General features: G+C 39.3%; 1 protein-coding gene across 1 annotated transcript; it reads right to left on the bottom strand.

The window, feature by feature from the left end:
- Positions 1-10,522: 10,522 nt before the first annotated feature.
- Positions 10,523-14,866, bottom strand: ggctb (gamma-glutamylcyclotransferase b). Its single transcript, XM_035948763.2, has 4 exons — positions 14,582-14,866; positions 14,364-14,509; positions 14,127-14,259; positions 10,523-10,990 (listed from the first exon to the last, which is right to left on the bottom strand). The coding sequence occupies exons 1-4, from the start codon at positions 14,690-14,692 to the stop codon at positions 10,826-10,828; spliced, it is 555 nt and encodes a 184-aa protein (XP_035804656.2). The 5' UTR covers positions 14,693-14,866; the 3' UTR covers positions 10,523-10,825.
- Between the last annotated feature and the right edge of the window lie 4,654 nt (positions 14,867-19,520).

Below are 19,520 nucleotides of genomic sequence, written 5' to 3'. Positions count from 1 at the left end.
ACCTGTCAAAGCCACTTGAATTCATTTTAAATCACTTTAAATTACTGTGCCTTGAAATGTGTAAATAGTGTATATTGAATTTTAATTACATTTAATATTTGTATAGATTTTAAAATTAGAATTTTTTTTTACAGTATTGTCTATACTAACCTTTAATGTTAATGTGGTTACTAATCTGCCTGTCCTGTCTTTTTGTTATTTATGTTGTTGTATGTAAGCTGCTGAACACTTGAATTTCCCTTGGGATTAATAAAGTATCTATCTATCTATCTATCTATCTATCTATCTATCTATCTATCTATCTATCTATCTATCTATCTATCTATCTATCTATCTATCTATCTATCTATCTATCTATCTATCTATCTATCTATCATTACTTTACTACCTCACTCTTAGCTATTTCAGAGGCTACAAGGTTCCCCACTCCCATGCCGTCGCTCCAAGGCGTTGACATAACAGGAAGACCACTGCTTCAGCTACAAGGACAAAGCATCTGCAACTCATTTGGTTGCAGCACGTCTCGGTGCAGATGTCCACACACCTGCTTCTTCTGCTGCAGCAGTCACTCTTGACCTGCCTGCCATCACAATGCAACAAACCATGACCAGTCATTGTACGCTTTAACCCACATCAGTGTCACATTAGGGAGATGTGCACTTTGAAGTCGCTACTTAATTTTGGCACCCGAGAGGAATGCAGGATTTTAATCTGTGGTGGGTTTCCGGCTTGATGACGGGGGTTCCAGGGAAGGGGGTCCAGAGGTGGAACAGAGTATGCATTGTCAACATGTGTCTCAGTCAGGTACAGCGTGAGAAGTGAGGTCCAGGTGGGGAGCAGGTCTGAGCACTATGCAGACAAGAACAGAGGTTAAACGGGAACTGAGCCAGTGTTTTATGGAGCATGGGTGTTGACTGGCAACAGGTAAGTCACACTCCTGTGCAGGTGTCCTCACTCAGCTGATTGCCCTGTTGGATCAGCACACATACAGCCACACACACCTCACTCACACCCACAGGAAAGGGAAGAGGAAAGGAGGGAGAGGGTTGGCTTGCCAGCTAAGCAGACGTAGAGGTGGTGGTTCTGACAGTAGCAACCAGAGGAGGCAGGAGAACAGGGGGGTTAGCTAGTGAACAACCACCAAGACAGTCTTCTGTGATGTCAACTGACTGGCCAGTGTGCACGTGTGTCAACTCAATCTGGACTTGAGGTGGGTAACACTTCTGTATCCCAATGGCATGTGTGATTGAAACACTTTTGTGTCCCATATCATATGTCTCTTGACAGCACTATTAGCACAGGACAAACGACCACTGTGGTTCATTTACATCATCAGTTAATCATAGATTGATAATGCTTGATTTTTCATACTTACAACACCTGTGTGACAGCAGATGTAAACAAAGTATTACGTTGACGTCAGTATCACTTACTTAAAAACTGCCTTATCAGTATTGGGATAGCCTTACATTCATACTGATTTTCTCTCACATGATGTGGGCTTCGCATCGTCTCACACAGTTGTGAACAAAAGTTTACATACACTTGTGAAGACCATGTGAACCAAACAGTTTCTCCAATGATTCCTGTAACTCAGTTTTCTATAACGGAAGGAATGAAGCAGATGTGTCTTTGTGACAAAAAAACAAACAAACAAAAAAACAATCTTGCATTTTGGTTCTTTCATAGATTTATTATAGGTCTTCAAGAAATATGATCTGCTGGTTCAAAAATGTACATACATGACTTGAATTATCATTTTTGTTAAAGGAGAAAGCTGTGTTAATCAAACTTTCTTAGTGGTATGACCTCTTAACTTCTTTTTAATGGATATGAGCAGTGACAGCTGCTGATTTCTCTGAGCCATTGTAAATAGGCCCTATTTTATACACTCATTACACTCTGCCACAAATGTTACAGTGGAAAAGTTTAAGGAGCTTAGCACAGATCTGAAGAAGCAAATTAATTCCTTCAACAAGTCAGGAAAGTCACTTCGAACCACTTTAAACAGCTACAGATCCCAAACTCAACTGTGCACACAATTGTAAGTATAACATGATTGGTACAGTTGTGTCACTGCCGTGATCAGCAAAGGAAACACAAGACATCACCTGGAGCTAAGAGACAGTTGGTCAGGAAGGTCAAGAGTCTATTACGACTCACCACAGAGCAAATCTGCAATGAATTAGAAGCTGCTGGAGCACAGACGTCAGTGTCTATGGTCAAATATTTTTACATCACCATGGGCTGAGAGGCTGCTCTGCAAGAAGGAAGCCCAGCCTCTAGAAACAGCCCCTTAAAGCTCAATGAAAGCTTTCTACTTATCATATGGAAAAGAAAAGGTGTTCTGGAGGAAGATTCTATGGTTAGATGAAAGAAAAATTAAGCTATTTGGCCACAATGAACAACAATATGTTTGAAGGAAAGAGGATGAGACCTTTAATCCCAAGAACGCCAAACATATACCATGTTGTGAATCTGCGCCATGGAAATAAAATTCAATCAAAAATTTAATTGAACCTACTCTTAAGCACTGTGGTGGGAGTCTTATACTACGAGGCTTTTTCATCATCAGCAGAACTAGAAATTCACACAAATTAATTAGGATAATGAAGAAGGAGAACTAGGAAAACATAAAATCATTAACCAAAAGGTTGGGTCTTGGATGCAGTTGTATTGTTCCACTAAACAATGACCCCAAACACACATCAAAAGAGATATGGAAATGGATAAATCAAGCTAGAATTCCCGTTTTAGTCCTGACTTAAACCCAATTTAGAACATGTGGGCTGAGGTGACGAAACAAGACTCTTTTCGAAAGCCAGCAGATTTAGTTGAACTGTACCATCTCTGTGAAGAGGGGTAGTGAAAGACAACCAGAAGCTTGCGAACGGCGACCAAAAGCACCTAACTGAGATGAAAATACAAAAGGCACATTTAGCAAATTTTAGCATTTCTGTATGTATATTTTGACCTATCAATTTTTGTCATACTTCCAGAATACCTGTAATAAATTTTTGAGAGAGCTAAAATGCATGTTTGTGACAAATGTGCTTGTGCTTTGATTATTCCATCAGAGTAAACTGGGAGTTATAGGAATCACTGGAAACTCAAGACTACTCTGATATACATGGTCTTTACAAGCGTATAGAAGCTTTTGCTCAACTGCACATGTAATCGTGTAAACAATTAAGAAAAAAAGAATATATTAGAAATCCTTATACTGCCTTTTAAGTTGGGAATTTAAAATAAAAACTCTTAATATCAAAGTTTTACGTAGAAAAGCTTAACAAAATAATTATTCAATAAACTGAAATTTGACGAGCATAAATTTGAACTCACTCATGAAATTCATATCCAACACATAAATCGGTTTGAATTTGGAAATATAAAGATTTGCTGCTTTTATGTTTCACTTTAGTTGAGCACCATTGGGTTGGGAAAACTAAAGAGGTTTTAGCAGATTGCAGCAAGCAAAATAAAGATGTGAAAAGGAAATGTATTTAATATATCACTGCACTGGTAAAGTCAAAGTCAAGTCAAGTCAAAGTCAGCTTTATTGTCAATTCTTCAATATGTGCATGACATACCAAGAATCGAAATTATGTTACTCTCTCTTCGTGCAACAGTAGACATTAAATAAACACTTAGAAAATAAGACATTAAAGGGCAAAAAAGAACAAAGGAAGCAAAACTAGAGCCAAACAACAACTAAGAACTAAGAAAAGCAGAACTGAGTGAAATGTAAACACGACCATGAGATAAAGGTAAATTGATATACCCAGTGTGTAAATGTAACACTTGAATGTAATGTCTTATTTTTAAAAACAGCAGCAACGTGATGGATTCAGCACTTGAGTGCTTTTACTTGATGACACTGAAGTGTGGCACAATGTGACAGAATCTGAATTTGTCACAGAGAGTCAAAGAACCAAGTGCAGAGAGAAAACACAACAGCCCAGGAACTGTATATAAAGAGTTTACATAGGATGACTTACGGGAACTGAAAAAGGGGAATGAGGGATTGGCAAGTGTTTGAGAAGACAGGAAAGCTAACAGGGGAACTAACTGGGGAAAACAATCAAAGCAAAGTTAGGGGTATAAGGGAAACACTAGCGACCTCTGGGGATTATCAGAGAAACAACTAGCCAAGAACTAAATCCTGGAATGCAAAAAAATCTACGGAAAACAAAGGCAGACAAACTCCACTAATCAACTATGGAAACAACCAGAAATTAGAGATAGACATTAAACAGTAGCGGCTTTATGCTCAGAGCAATCTGAAGGGAAACTGACCACATCCAAGTACTGCAAGGCTAGGAACAGCTAGAATTCATTCAGGGAATCAAGGCTACAGGAGCAGAGTATGCTTAGTCATAGTTATTTTTATGCTCAAGGTACACATTTAATAAACGTTACATATTTTTTATTGTGACTATGTAAACATAAGTATCAGAATCTAGATTGGGGTAAAATCTGTTGTCTGTTTGTGACTAAAGACCACTGTGGTGAGCTTTCCTTCCAGAGGTACAAGTGGATACAATGTATTAAAGAGAAAAGCACCCCCCTGTGTGGAATAGTCCATCCATCCATCCATCCGTCCATCCATCCATCCATCCATCCATTAACAGATCAGCTGTATGAACATTACTTGCCATATTATATGAAATAGTAAAAAAAAAAAAAAAACAACTGTTTAACCAACTACAAAAGGTCAGCCATTCTGTCACTTTAATGCATGAGAAACAAAAGCAAAAAATGCTATTTTCAACATACAGTTTTGCCAGTTGCCAACAGCTCAGTAGCTAGAGGAGGTGCCATACCCATGACATACACAAACACAGAAACATACAGTAGACAAAGAGAAAGGGGAAAACAAATACTCAGGGGTGAAAATGGAGGAGACCAGCCATAAACTATGACAATAATAGTATAACACTGAGTGCCTTTAATACTTATCAGACAGATTGCAGGTTATGCTTCCTTACATTTACTTTAGTAACATTTAAAAGCAGAGCTTTGCCTTGTAATGAACTATTTTTACAGTGTAGAAATAGCTCTAGTTCTGCATAGATAATGGATGGATCACTAAATACTCCCTCCACTATGATGGCAACCTGTCTTTCTGGAAACTATGTCCAGTTTGCTTGTGACAATCCAAAGACTTCTTTGAACTGCTTTCTTTGAAAGTTCTCTCTATTAAAACCTCTGTTGTGGTAGATGATGATGCAGCCGATTGTGTTTTGGCCCGTGTGTGGTTTCTTGCTGTGTCCCACTTAGCTGTTGCTGAGTCCACCCCACATGAGACATTGTGTTTGTCAGGGCCTGTGGGCAGCAAATATGCTAAACATTAAGTGCTGTGAAACACGGCAGATCACTTGTTTCTTGAAGAGGAACAACCTCAATGAATAAAAGCACTATGTATTACATAACTATAGCTATGAAAAACACTGTAAAATTGCAATCTGGGTTTAAAAGGTTAAACTCTGCATTGTGTCCCTAAGAATTCTAACAAGACGCTAGCCCTACAAGAATCCAATTAGTCTGGGTTCCAGTAATCTCTCTTGACAGACTTCATGCAGAATGACGACTGTTCCTGCTGTGTGATTCCACATAGGACAAACATGTCTTGACATTCAAACACTGTCTAATTACAACTGGGTGGAGGAAGTGCTCATAACTATAAGCAGAGATTTGGCTGGAATTTTTACAGAAACACACCAACAGGTATACACATAGTAAATGCTATGGGGGACTGGTTTATGCATTCAGCTAGTTCACTAATATTTAAAACACTTTAACATTAGACTGAGTTATGTGTTTCCACAAAACATTTACCATAATTTTGGGGATTTTTTAAATTTATTTATTTATTTTTTTTACCCAATCTGAATTATCATCCACAGAGACCCAGCCCCACAGCTCATGATCTGCTGCCAACATCCCAGTGCCAAACACCACATGAGACCCCCAGTGGTGTTGTTACCATACCCTGACAGGTCAGAGCAGTCTTGTTAGCACAGTGGACTAACATAATGTCAGCCAGGTAGTTTGAATCCTGTGGCAGACTGGTGTATATTTATTAACATATTTACTGCTGCAGCTCATGGCCAACATGACAATAACATGCTTAAGAACTAATGATCTTGTACAGTATAAACATGATTATTTATGGGCATACTCAAATGATTTGAGTAATTGTAATTGAATGACAATAAACTTATTTTCCTCTCTTTAAATGAGCACCTGACTGCACTTGAGGTGCTGGTCTGTGTGGAGAATCTTCTCTGCTCTGCTGGAAACCATGTGATTCTGTGAACACAAGCTGCAGCTGCACAGCAGAGAAGAATCTGTTTTGCCTGAACCCCATGGACCGAACAGCTTTCTGTCCTAGATACGACCCTCTGTCTCAGATGCTATGTTTACTTGGGATTTTGTCACAACTCTGCTTGGGTGGTTGAGAGGCCTGAAAAACTAAATCTGTGAAGTATAGAGATGTTTTGTGGGTAGGGATGCTGTAGAGCAGCCAGGCTGACAGAGGGGGGCTGAAGGAGCATGTTTTGTCAACAGACATGGAATTTTACAAGACTCTTGGGTAGGACAGCACTATGCCGTGTTTCCATAAACCAGAGCAATTTCTCGCTGGCCTCTCAAGCAATGAACCCCAAAGAGGAGGGACAGCTGGAGCCAATGTATCATCATAATGACATGGAACAGCTTCACTTTTACAGTATATAGACATCATAAAATTTAGATAATTAGTGGAAGAAGTTTTTATTTGGGAGCTTCAGTTCTGCTGTAAGTTGAGAGCAAAAACTGCTGTACAGATATGACAGTGGTATGTTGCTTGTTTTGTTATATTAAAAAGGAAAGTTAATGGGTTTTTTTGTTTAGTGTTTTTTAGAACTACGATATGCTTTCTTCTGGCCTCTTACCCTGTGTAACTTTTTTAAAACCGTGTTTGATTTGGTTTGGAGTCTGATTTCAGAAATATGCACAGAGGTTGTGTTTTTGCAGTCAGGTTTAGCATACCAAGTCTCATGACTTTGTTTCACATCTGTTCTTGAATCTCTTTAGAACGTGGCATCATGTGCTGCTTTTTGAGACCGTTTCGCTCCTTCACAATCCCAGACAGGTTCTGGTTAGTGATGCTTAGATTCAACAAGCCTGGCAGTAATCAGATGTGGGTGTGGCTGCTGAAGTTGAACCCAACCGCCATATGAATTTGGTCCTTTGGTAGACTGGTGAAAAAGTAATTGTCCCTTTAGGGAAAATACTTTTTCACACAGGGCAAAATCGGATTGGACAGAATTTTCCTTTAATAAATGAAATCTTCATTTAGTATTTTCTTGGGTTATCTTTGTCTTATATTAATACCACTTTGATGGCCTAAAACATTTGCATGTGACAAATATACAAAAAGAGGATATCTGTCGGGCTGCAAATACTTTTTCACAGCGCTGTATATAGAAGGTATCACTCCACCATTGCTCAGCAAGGAACTCATTACTGGGCAAACAAAGACAGAGACATTTGTATGAAATTATTTTTAACTTACAAAGTGACAAAGCTTCAGCTGTATTTGACTTCAGAATGCAGTTTTGCAGAGAATATGGTTATGCATTATTATCTCCCATTTTTCATAGTGTAATTGTATTTTGAGGAAAAACATTTCCAAGCAAGACCCTTTCTTGTGTACATATGGACAAAGTAAGTAAACCAAACAAAAACTTTCACTCTTTCAAGTTTTTCTTTTGCTTTTTGTATTTTTTCAATTTTATTACATTGTTGAACAAAATGGAAGACATCAAAACTCTGAAATAATATATAGGGAGCCAGGCATTAAGTCATAAAAGTGTAAACCAAGAAAAACGTCGATGACCTTTTAGATTCCTCACAGCAGCCACTCCTGAAAGATTGTTTTGCACACGATGTTAAACCAGCTTCATCAGGTCATCTGCAGAGCTTATAAATAAACAGTTGAGCTTTGTCAAAGATTAAGTGGTGGAACTTCCCTTCTTAATGCATAATCTGAGATCATCAGTTGTGAATCAGGCCTTCATGGTCCAATTGCTGGAAAGAAACCAGTAATGAGGGAGAATATAGGTGCAACTGGGTTATTAAACCAGTCTCCATAATTCAGTCTAATCTAAACTCAAGACACCAGCTTCAGTTAAAGGAATAGAAAGCAAATCATTAGCTTAGATAAATTTGGAAGTCTAAATAATGTTTAAATTAATAACTACAACCAAATTTTTGATATAAATAGCTAAATAGATGGATTTTGATGTTTTGTATAGTAGTGGTTTTCAGCATTCACACTGATGCAACATTAAATAGAACAGCATGCGTATTTACACGGGTTTATTTAAAAAGCAAAAATAAAACACAATATATACAATGCAATCTATTAGTAAGTATGTGTGCTTGCTACAGAACTAAAAAGAATGTGTGTGGTGTGTGTTAGTGTGTGCATGTCGTGTGCACGCCAGAAATAATTCTTTGCTCTGCTTTCTTATGTAACACATGCAGTATGTAAATCAGGACCTCTGAATGTGTTCTCTGTGCACGTGTCTATATTTACAGTCAGTTCATAGCATATGTATGCAATCTGTGTAGAAAAGAGAATATTAGTTTGCATGAAGATCCTACATATGTGTGAATAAATGAATAAATAAATTTGACAGGGTGGCAGAGCCAACTACTCAATAACCTCACCATGAAAAGAGATCACAACACTAAACTCTATAAATTTAATCTAATCTGTAAAGGTGCATTAACAAAGTTAAGGTCTCCTTTGCTAAGCCATTTACAATGTTGCAGCACTAGCTTCATATGCCCATCATTGTCAGTTAAAACAGTCCATGAAAGGAAAAAAGTCCTTCATGTGCAGCTCTGTCCAATGTGGTTACTCCTTTGTCCTCCTTGCAGAGTAACCAGACTGGCACTGACTTGCTTTGTTGCTTTGTTGCTTTGTTGCTTTGTTGCTTGTAGAGTTAGCTTGCAGACTTTTGTAGTTGCTGGCTTTAAACTAGTTTACACTCAGTTAGCGGTGCATACCTGACTAACAAGGTATCTTCAGACAGGCTCTTGTATCACTGCCATGGAGAAGATTTTAGTGCATCTCCAGGAGGGGGAGACCTCTGCCCAGAAGTCAGAGGGCAAGTGAAGAGGATAGGAGGTCCTAGTTAGGAGCATAAGATGAGGGACAAAAGCCGAGCAGCAGTTTTGTTGACCTGTTGTGAGGGAATAGTCCACGTGATCAGGACACAGGAAGTGACTGGATGAGCAGTGTCAATGTTCAATTTGAATCACAAAAATGAACAAATTCTTCTGTGGCGCTCCTCGTGCCACCTACAAAGACCAAGAACGGAAAGAGAACTACTGAACTGAGAAACGCAATAACTGGACAATAGACCAACTTTGGTCTGATCAGTCCAAATCTAAGATTTTTCACTCCAGGCACAATGTCTTGGTAAGAGGAGATTATGAAGACATGATATCTGCAGTGATGCTGTGATGGTGTAGAGGGCTTTGCCAGTGACACTGATAGAAACTTATACAGAATTCAAGGAAACCGAATTTCTCTCCTGCCATTGATTAAGCCCCTGCAAACTCGTCTGTGTTCATCAAATGACATATTTATATGTTTTTCTCCTTGAGAATAATCCCTTAACACCTTAACTTAGGTTAGATGTGATTACACCTAACAGCTTTAACCAGCCTAGCTAGCACAATATTCTGCAGCAACCAATCTAGCTGTCCTCATTTGTTCTTCACCAATGCCAGGCTATGTTAAAAGGTCAAAAAGTAGAACATCAGATAGCCGGTCCTCCTCAGTCAGTCAGCTGAAATGCTTTGGGATGAGCTGGGCTGTAGAGAAATGGAAAAGCAGCCCTCAAGTCCTCTCTATACAGTATGTGGGAACTCCACGACTGGAGAAGCTCCAGGTGACAACCTCATGGACATAGTTTAGAGAATGAACAGTGTGCAAAGCCACTATCAATGCAAAGGATGGCTACTTTAAAGAATATAAAAGACAAAGAAATTATTCTCTTTACCTCTTTTTGCCCACTACAAAATTCCACATCTGTTACTTCATGTTTTGACGTTTTCAGAATTGTTCTACAAAGAAGAAAATACTAAAAAGGGAAGAGAAATCCTTGAATGAGTGGATTTGACTGTTACTGGAAGCACTGAAATATAAACAGTGACAAATTCAAAGAAAAACCATTCACTTGTCCCCTTAGAGATGAAGGTGACCATCAATACAAAGTTGTTCTGAGTGTCCACCTACTGTTTATCCTATGACAAACACTTTTTTTCTTCCTTTAATGCAACTGAACACATATGTGAGATTTTGGACCGACATGTTTGATGATGTACCACTATTATCATTAAAACAAAAACTGGTGAAATAACTTTCGGAAGAATGGTGTTTCAACCCTCCAGTAGAGTTCCAGAGAGTTACTGAATCGATGCAAAGTGGTTTTTGGCGCTATATAAATAAAATTGAATTGAATTGAATTGAATTGGTTTTTCCTTTAATTTGTCCCTGTCACATCTCTGTCTACAGGCATCTATTATTTTTACCTGCATAGGCAGCTCAAGTTAGACCACAGACCCATCACTGCTGTATTCCTGTATTCTATCACTCATTGACATGGGTCACATTTTTACTTACAGACCCTGCAGCTGGAAGTAAGATTATCTCTAAGACAAACCAGCTAGTTAAGGTGAAGTTGTTCAACTACAGTGTTAGGGTCAATACAGTGTCACAAAGATGTTCCTATAGTAAATAGTGGACCAGGGTTCTGCTGGATGATTAGGCATCAGAACGATGCTTGGCCCTCTCTTTGGCTCTTCTTCTGACTTGCTCCAGTTCAGCCAACATGGGTAGGGGACCTTCATACATGTTGGTCTTGATTGCTCGCAGTTTCTCCTGGTAGTCCTTTGGCAAGCCGTTCTGTTCTGCTCCCATCACAATCACCTGCATTCATTGACAAGAATATATTGAATGTCTCTTTTTCTCTCATAACAGGAAACACAAATCCACAAATCCATAAATTCCACTGTTGCACAAATCATATGGCTGTAACCCCGTCAATTGCTGTCTAGACCAGCTGCAAGGTATCTGTGGTCAGTGTCTTTATGGATCACTTTACATTACATTTCTACATGTTCACATGCATAAAACCACAGCTCATGGTCATGTAAACCTCCTTCAGACAATTTCAGCTGGTAATAAATCTAACTGAGTTCGGTACTTTAGACTGTTGTGGGGACTTGCTCTTTACTGGACACTGTATTGTTACTCTGCCAAGGAAGGGGGTGGAGTTATGTGATGATCAGCCTTGGTCTGTCTGTTTGTCTGTCTGTTTTACTCAAAAACAGACTCATGGATTTCGATGAAATTTTCAGGGAAGGTCAGAAATGACACAAGGACCAACTGATTAGATTTTGGCAGTGATGTGGCTTATAGTCTGGATCCATGGATTTGGTAAAGGATTCTGTATCATTGCGAGATAGCACCAGGGTGTCACTGTAACCATGACAACAAGTGAACACTATGTCAGCTACCTGCTGACGATCACATGATTGCGATCCTACTACAAATCGACCGCTGCGGACCACACATTATTAAAGATTTAATTTGTCAGAAATCATACAGTGGCTGCGCAGCCTTGACAGAGTACTGCGCTCTCTGAGTGCTTTTCTTGTTTTGTAGTGTTACAGCCATGTGATTTCCAGTGCGTCGGTATCGCAAGATCACAATTAATTTGAGAACGCCCAGCAGCTCACACATAGACACAAACCAGCACGCCAGTGGGAACAATATAGTTGTCACACTATAGATGACAAAGGTTTTACCACAAAGACACAGCATTAGGTATGTTTGGAGCTCACACATGAGCAAAAGAACAATCTGGTATTCAAGCTCATGCGCTGTGAGAACTGTAAAACGTAGCGTGGCATGGTATGTCCTGACTGTTGTGACCTGTTTATCACACAGTCAGGTGAATAGGGGTGTGAGCAGACTAATCCCTTTTCTAGATGCTTCACACAGACAAACGGATAGATAAGTGAAAAGATAATGATGTACCTGACCCGATTCATGATCTCATTCTTTTGTCATTCTAAATCAAAACAACATTTAACAACCATGTATGACATCACAGAGTCAGAGCGGCTCACTAAAAACAATTTATTGTGTGACCAATTAGTGGCTTATTGAGTCAAACAAGAACTGCGTTACTATCCTATCCTTTAGCCCAGAATCAAAATAATTATTCGTTTTTATTTGTCAATACCAAATTAGTGTTTTTAAGAATTACTAAGTACCTTTACTTTTAAGGATAGTTAGTTTTAAAGTCCAGTTGATAAATTATGTCTATATAATCAACAAAATATATATAGTGTTATATGTTTTTGTCAGTTTAATTTCTCAGTGTACCCTACTGTAGAATGTAAATATCTTGTTCAGAACCTACTTTAGTTAAGTCATCCTTCTAAAAACTTCAGTTTATATTCTACAAACATTTTGGAGGAGCTCTAAAAGGTCTGCAAATGATTGTCAGTTTTGTCCAGCACCAGAAGTGTTTTGTTTACTTAGGTGGATAGAGTTATTCAAAATCTTAAAATGTTTCACAAAACATTCACATATGGCTACTTTCAAGTTATTAAAACACTTTGGTTCATCTTTATTTTTTCATTACATGCCAAAAGTCTGAAATCTGAGCACTATTTTGTCCTTAAAATGAGTGTTTACTATTTTAATATTTAGACAACAATATCTCCCTTATGTTAGCAGAGAGTTTTGCATTGAATGAACATTTCATAACATAAAACAGCATTAAAACATAAAACTGTGTCTTAGTTGTCAAGACCAGATGTTGTAGAAAAATAAATGAAACTGCACCTATGCAACTCTTAAAGTGATATCAGCTTATTACAGTCTTTTTGTTGCTGTACAAGATGCCAGTCAGAACTTGAAATCAGTGCTTCATTCTTATAATCGCAAACTAAACCTAACCCCATTGTTACTGAGCAGATTTAATGTTGATTGGAATGAAATCAGAATAAATTTCAGTTAACTTCTGAAATTCTTCAGCAAGTTCCTTAATGCTCAGCCTCTCCTGTCACCAGCAGCTGAGATCAAAATGTCTTCCTTATTGGATATTGCTTCCTGCAGTACCTTTTGGGACTAAAAGTTTACCTTGCTCTTCAAGTGTTGTACAGTTACCTATATTTTTGTATCTGCTGACTTTTATTTATTACAAACTGGCTGGCTAGTTGGTTGACAGGCTGTTAGAGCATTTTCTGTCCTCCTAGTAAACTAAAATAATCCATGCAAGAAAGAATTTGACTTTAATTTCTTGGTTATCACCAATAATCCGATGATTTCTTCACTGTGCTATTCATTGAAATGTTTAAAGGATAAATCTAGTGATCTGTTGCTAGTTTATTAAGTATGTGTAGCTGGCTAATGTATTCTAATACTACAATAAATCTCTGCATTTTTTTCAGGAAACCTTTTAGAGAGGTGTCGATTGAACTTGCTGTATGCCATTTTACAGAAACATCTTTCTGTTCAGCCTTCTAGTGATATAATAAGACAACACAATCTAACAGCAGTATAGGAACAGTACTCTCCCTCTCTACTGATAAAGGAAACACAATCATATTTATACTGATGCATTTGTTTGACAGATCTACTAGTAAATAGTTATTTCATACAGTCATGCCCGAAATTATTCATACCCCTAGCAAATTTGGCCTTAAAGTTACTTTTGTTCAACCAGCAAGTTGTTATTTTTTTTGATTGGAAATGATGCAGGTGTTTCCCAAAAGATAATGAGATGATGTACAAGAGGCATCATGTGGATAAAATAAATTGTCAGCTTTTATTTGCATTTAAAAGTAACTTTAAGTTAAAATTTGCTTGGGGTATGAATAATTTCGGACTTGACTGTATATGATATTTTTATGTAAAATAACAGCCAGAACAAATTATTTACTGTGACTTGAACTTTTTTTTTTGCCACTCTCAAGTGTCTAGAGGGAATCACTCCTCCAGCATTACATTAAAGCACTCACAACCAAGAATGTAGGTAAATCAGTCTCACCTGTAGGTACTGAGGCGATGGTGGGGCATACACACAGCTGTTCATTATGTAAGTACGACAGTTGAGCTCCTGACCTTTTGTCTTCACTGATAGCTCCACAGGACTGTATGCACCTAACGTCACATTCTCTTGACTGTGTGCACAAAAAACACACACGAGGCAGATGTCAGTTTCACGGGAAAACATTCGATGACATCCATGAGAGGCGATTAGAAAACCGGAAAAAGGAACCGTTACCTGTCTAGAGACTCCAGATCAGACATATTCATCCTCCACACCACACCCCAGACCTCGTCTCCTGGGCTGTGCTCTATGGTAGCCACACCTCCATGCCACCGGTCACTGGCAAGGCCTTTATGGTTCCCAAAAACTAATTTATAGTCCTGAAACAGAGGAAAAGAAATATATTTTTTAAAAGCGTGTATAGTTTATATGGTTCTAATTTCAGGCTGTACCTTGAGCCTGGCCACACAGTGTACTGTCGCAGAGGGATTCTTGAGCCGGAGCCGCTCCTTCAGCAGGTTGCTACCATAAGCAAAGTAAAGGAAGGTGTGGTTGTTCTCCATGTTGTCATCAGTCCCTGTCTGGAGGAAGAGGAGAACAACAAAGGCTGATGTGAGACAGATTATGAGCAAAGTAAGGCAACGATGAAGAGGTGGAGAGCTGAGTTGAGCCCCAGCCGAGTGTTTGGAGGAGCAGAGGGTGGAGGTGAGAGAGCATGAGCTGCAGAGTGACACAAATGAAGGACTGGCCTTCCAGCACCCACACACCATTCTCATGCTAATCCCCCACACTGCCACTGAGCCCTATTCACACTCACAATACACAGCTTGCCCCATTGTTGAGCCAGCAGCACAGAGCCACAGATGTAGATTGTAACACAGACACACACACTCACACACACATATGAAACCTAAGATACAAAATACACAACCTTTCAGAAAAGATAATCCTGAGTGGATGACACTCTTTGATACCTCAGAAGTGTTAATCCAAAGGGCATTAATCTGCACTAGCAGTAAGAAGTTTGGACACACCTTCTCTTTCAGTGCTTTTTATTTATTTGTATTACTTTCTACATTGTAGATCAAGACTGAAGATTAAAACTTTTTTGCTGACAATATAATTCCATATGTATTCTTTTATAGTTTTGATGTCTTTATTCCTAATCTACAACGTAAAAAATAATTAAATAAAAACCACTGAATGAGAAGGTGTGTCCAAACTTTTGACTGGTGGTGTAAATCTGATAATAGATACACTGTCTACAGGTTATAGAATATAAATTCAGATGTTTCCTATAATTTAGCTAAAAAATAGACAAACCATAGAAGCAAAGAAGGATTTCAGTTCATTTATAATTGTATAAAAAAAATACCCAATAGAACCTTCAGTGACCAAGATACTAAAGTATTAACATCTTTGGATCAATATGGTAATATTCGGGCTTTGCCATAGTAATATTCAGAGGACAACAAAACTGTAGCTGTGTAACTGATTTTATTCCCAGTACAGCACTAACAAGCAGCAATGTCTCAATGAGAAACACAGACAAACCCTGTCTACAACATATGTCAGGAAAAAATGCAAATAAAAAATAAAGTACAAACCTGCCACACAATGTCAGTCTATAGATGATGGGAATTTTTCTCTTGTGAACACTTTGACTTGAAGTAAGTAGAGTGTTTCTGCTGCAAGAAGGTGAGTGTGGGTCAAAACAGCTGTACTTATTATTTTCTGTGTAAACCTGCAAATAAACAACCCTAGGGTTAGTTGCTGACCAATGTCTACTAGCATCAATCCTCCATAAAAACAACAGATTTATTACAGTCACTCTGCTAATCAGCACATTTCAACAACCGTACCCTTACTACTGGTTGTGTCTGGTATGTGCATCAACTGACGTGTATGTATGTGATGTTTGCAGTGTTGGCTTACATTGTTTCTCTCCATGCCCCTTTACCCCTCTTGAAGATCTGAAGGGATATCAACCATCAACTCAGTCCCATTAAGTCCTTCTCCAACATCACAGAAGCTTTGATACCCCTCCTACCTCCCCCACCTGCCTGTCTGTCAGCCAGGGGAAGAGAAATGACAGTCCAGGGTAACAAGCAATAAGTTTCAATTTTGGGAGTGTTTCAATGCAGTTATTAACCAACCATGCATTGTACAGTGGAGAGAGTGATCATCAATGACATTTATGTTAGCTTCCATGTTCCAGATGATTGGTAAAATGAGCATACCTGTGGGGGCAGGAACCAAACCAGAATAAAAGACAGGTCATGAAGAGATTATGGGGGTGAAATAATTCCCATTACTTTCAGGAGAAGCTAAAAAGTAGCGAGTGATTAAGAAGCAATGGTAACTAGGGAGACTAGATGTAGCGATGAAAGGTGTGGTTAAATATTCTGAGAAAAGTAAAAAAGGAGCAGAGTCACCCTCAGCTGGTTGGGGAAACATTCCTGTATAAAAAGAATTTTCTCCCTTGTGTTTCTTGCTTGAACTCTAATGTACATAAGCATTACTAGCAGTGCATCTCAATTTTAATCTTGTTTCTGTACAACATTTATCCAGCTTCTTTTTATCGTGTCATTTTCTCTTTCTACTGCTCCTTCACTGGGTAGCTTATATGCATGGCATCAAATCAGTGAAGTGGAAAGTGGTGAGAATGATTGCTGTCACTTCTGCTTTCTGTGGATCTGTGGTAATGTAAACATTAAACTATATGCTACATAAAAAATATTCAATATAATTTTCTGCTTTACTTTTGTGGATATTGTAGCTAGGGTGACCAAGTGTCCCGCTTTGTGCGGAACTGCACAGCATTTTCATCCCTTTTTCCACGTCCCACCCATTGAGACGCTGTCCCGCATTTTGATTGGCAGCTATAATTTTCAAAAGTTAAAACTCTAAAGGACAGATGCTAGGAGTTTTGTTTTTTATCTGGCTTTTTCTATGTTAGTCAAACAGCGCAGATGTGCGATCACGACCAGATTAACCTGTCGGTGTCTTGCTGCCGCACCTTGTTGTCAGTTGCCGTAAATTGTGCCAGTGGCGACCGGTCGCGACACACCGCAAAGCAGACACAAACACTAAACTATGGATTTTGGCGGAGATAATGGAAAGTACAGCAAAGAAAAGAAGATGCAGCTTCAACAAAGACTGGGAAACTACATATCACTGGGTGAAGCCGGTGCAAGGTGATTCTCAGAGAGTTTTCTGTGAAGTTTGCCAGAGTTCGTTTTCCGTTTCACACGGTGGGGAGAACGACGTGAAGCGACACAGTACATGCGAGACCCACCTCTCAGCTTTGGTAAGGTGTCACACATTGTCCCACACAAATATGCTCTTTGTCCCACAATTGGTTTATTGAGATCTGGTCACCCTAATTGTAGATCATTTGACTAAATGACTGTTGAGTTTGTTCGCAATGAGCCACCGTACTTATGTCTCTGACGTCTGTTGCAGCTCAGCCAATCACATATACACACTATGCTGTGCGCGGTTTGTTGTTGTCATGTGATCAGGATGTCGTCTCTGCCAGCTATCGTTTAGTTAAGTGTTTAGTTAATAAAGTAGAACGTTTTGCAACATTGTGTGATCCTTGACTCACACAAAGGAACAAGTTTCAACATAATGTCAGAAGTTTAACGGACTTTTCGCCTGTGAGTAGCTGTTTCGCCGGACAACCTGTTGTTTTTTTGCTGACGCGATGGCGGACGGATTTCGCAGACCAGACCCCGTCGTGTTCAATGAAGATGTCGCCGAGAATTGGCGTATTTTTGAACGGGAGTATGATATTTTTGTTGCTGCAGCACACTCCGATAAACCTGCGAAGACAAGGGCTTATATTCTCCTCAACCTGGCAGGAGCGGAAGCCATTGAACGAGAGCGCTCGTTTGTATATGCAGCGGAGGTTCGCGCACCCGGCCCGGACGGAGCCGTCATCATCCCAGCGGAGTCCAGAGAGGACCCAGAGTGCCTGAAAAGAAACTTTAATGAAATCTGCAATCCTCAAAGCAACAAAACAATGGGAAGACACAAATTCCACTCAAGAAATCAAAGGCAAGGTGAGAGCATTGAGTCTTTCATCAGTGATTTAAGGATCAGAGCTAAAAGCTGTCACTTTGGAGATCTAGCTGATGAGCTTATCTGTGACAGGATTGTTTGTGGCATCACCAGTGACTCTTTAAGGAAATCTCTGTTGAGAGATAGTGACTTAACACTTCCAAAAGCCATTTCAATATGTCGCATTCATGAAATGACTGAAGAAAATAGCAAGACACTGGCCACGCAAGCCACCAATGTTGATGTAATAAGACCGGTTTCTAACAAAAAGTACCAGCCAAAGATTACACAGATCATCACAAAATGCAACAACTGTGGAAATAGTCATGCAGCTACGCGAGACAAATGCCCTGCTTTTGGACAACAATGCCACAACTGCAAGAAAATGAACTACTACAGGAAGTGCTGCAAGTCAAGGCCGCAGAGTCAGAACAGGCGTAACCCAGACAGAAAGCCTTTCAGACACCCTGTACACGAAGTGACGATAGATCAGTCTACACTAAGGGAAGACGAGATATTTTACGTTAATGGTGTTAAAGTGGACAATTATGTTGACTGTGTGAACTCTGAACCTCAAGAGCAGGATGAAGGCTTTGTTACTATATACATAAATGACAGACCAACTGAAATGAAAGTGGACACTGGAGCAAAATGTAATGTGATGTCTCTGCAAACATTCAACCAGGCCAATAATGGTGAGCAACTTGCTGAACAAAAGAAAATAACAAATCTCATTGCTTATGGAGGCACAAAAATAGAGACAAAAGGCAACGTTACACTGAAGTGGTTCTTAAAGGAGCAGCACCACTTTTTGCCTTTCTTCATAGTGGATAAAGATGTGACACCACTACTGGGATTCTGTGCATATGTGAACATGGGAATCATGATAATGAGCCCTGATGTCCATCACGTTTCCACGGAAAGCAATAAGGAGTTCAGCACACAGACATTCTCAGAACACAAAGACATTTTCAGTGATGACCTTGGAGAACTGCCAGTCACATACTCCATGACAGTGGACCCTGATGTACCGCCTGTAGTCAGACCAGCACATCGCATCCCGGTTGCGATGCAGGAAAGCGTCAAAGCTGAACTTGATCGTATGCAGAACATTGTTGTCATAACTCCGGTCAGTGAGCCCACAGACTGGGTCTAATCAATGGTAGCCACACATAAAAAAGACAAACAAGACATCAGACTTTGCATCAACCCCAAAGACCTTAACACAGCACTAAAAAGGCCTCACCACCCTATGCGGAGTGTTGAAGAGGTTGCTGCACAAATGTCGGGGGCAACAGTGTTTTCTGTGCTAGATGCAAAGAATTC

The sequence above is a fragment of the Amphiprion ocellaris genome, chromosome 9, assembly GCF_022539595.1.
Source record: "Amphiprion ocellaris isolate individual 3 ecotype Okinawa chromosome 9, ASM2253959v1, whole genome shotgun sequence".
Lineage (NCBI taxonomy): Eukaryota > Metazoa > Chordata > Actinopteri > Pomacentridae > Amphiprion > Amphiprion ocellaris.
This window is presented reverse-complemented; position numbering and strand designations above follow the sequence as displayed.

Excerpts from the sequence above, each read along its gene's own strand:
- ggctb (XM_035948763.2), bottom strand. The coding sequence starts at position 14,692 with ATGGAGAACAACCACACCTTCCTTTACTTTGCTTATGGTAGCAACCTG. Across the intron at positions 14,260-14,363 it reads GATCTGGAGTCTCTAGACAG|TCAAGAGAATGTGACGTTAG; the intron begins GTAACGGTTCCT and ends TTGTGCACACAG. Across the intron at positions 10,991-14,126 it reads CATCGCCTCAGTACCTACAG|GTGATTGTGATGGGAGCAGA; the intron begins GTGAGACTGATT and ends CAATGAATGCAG.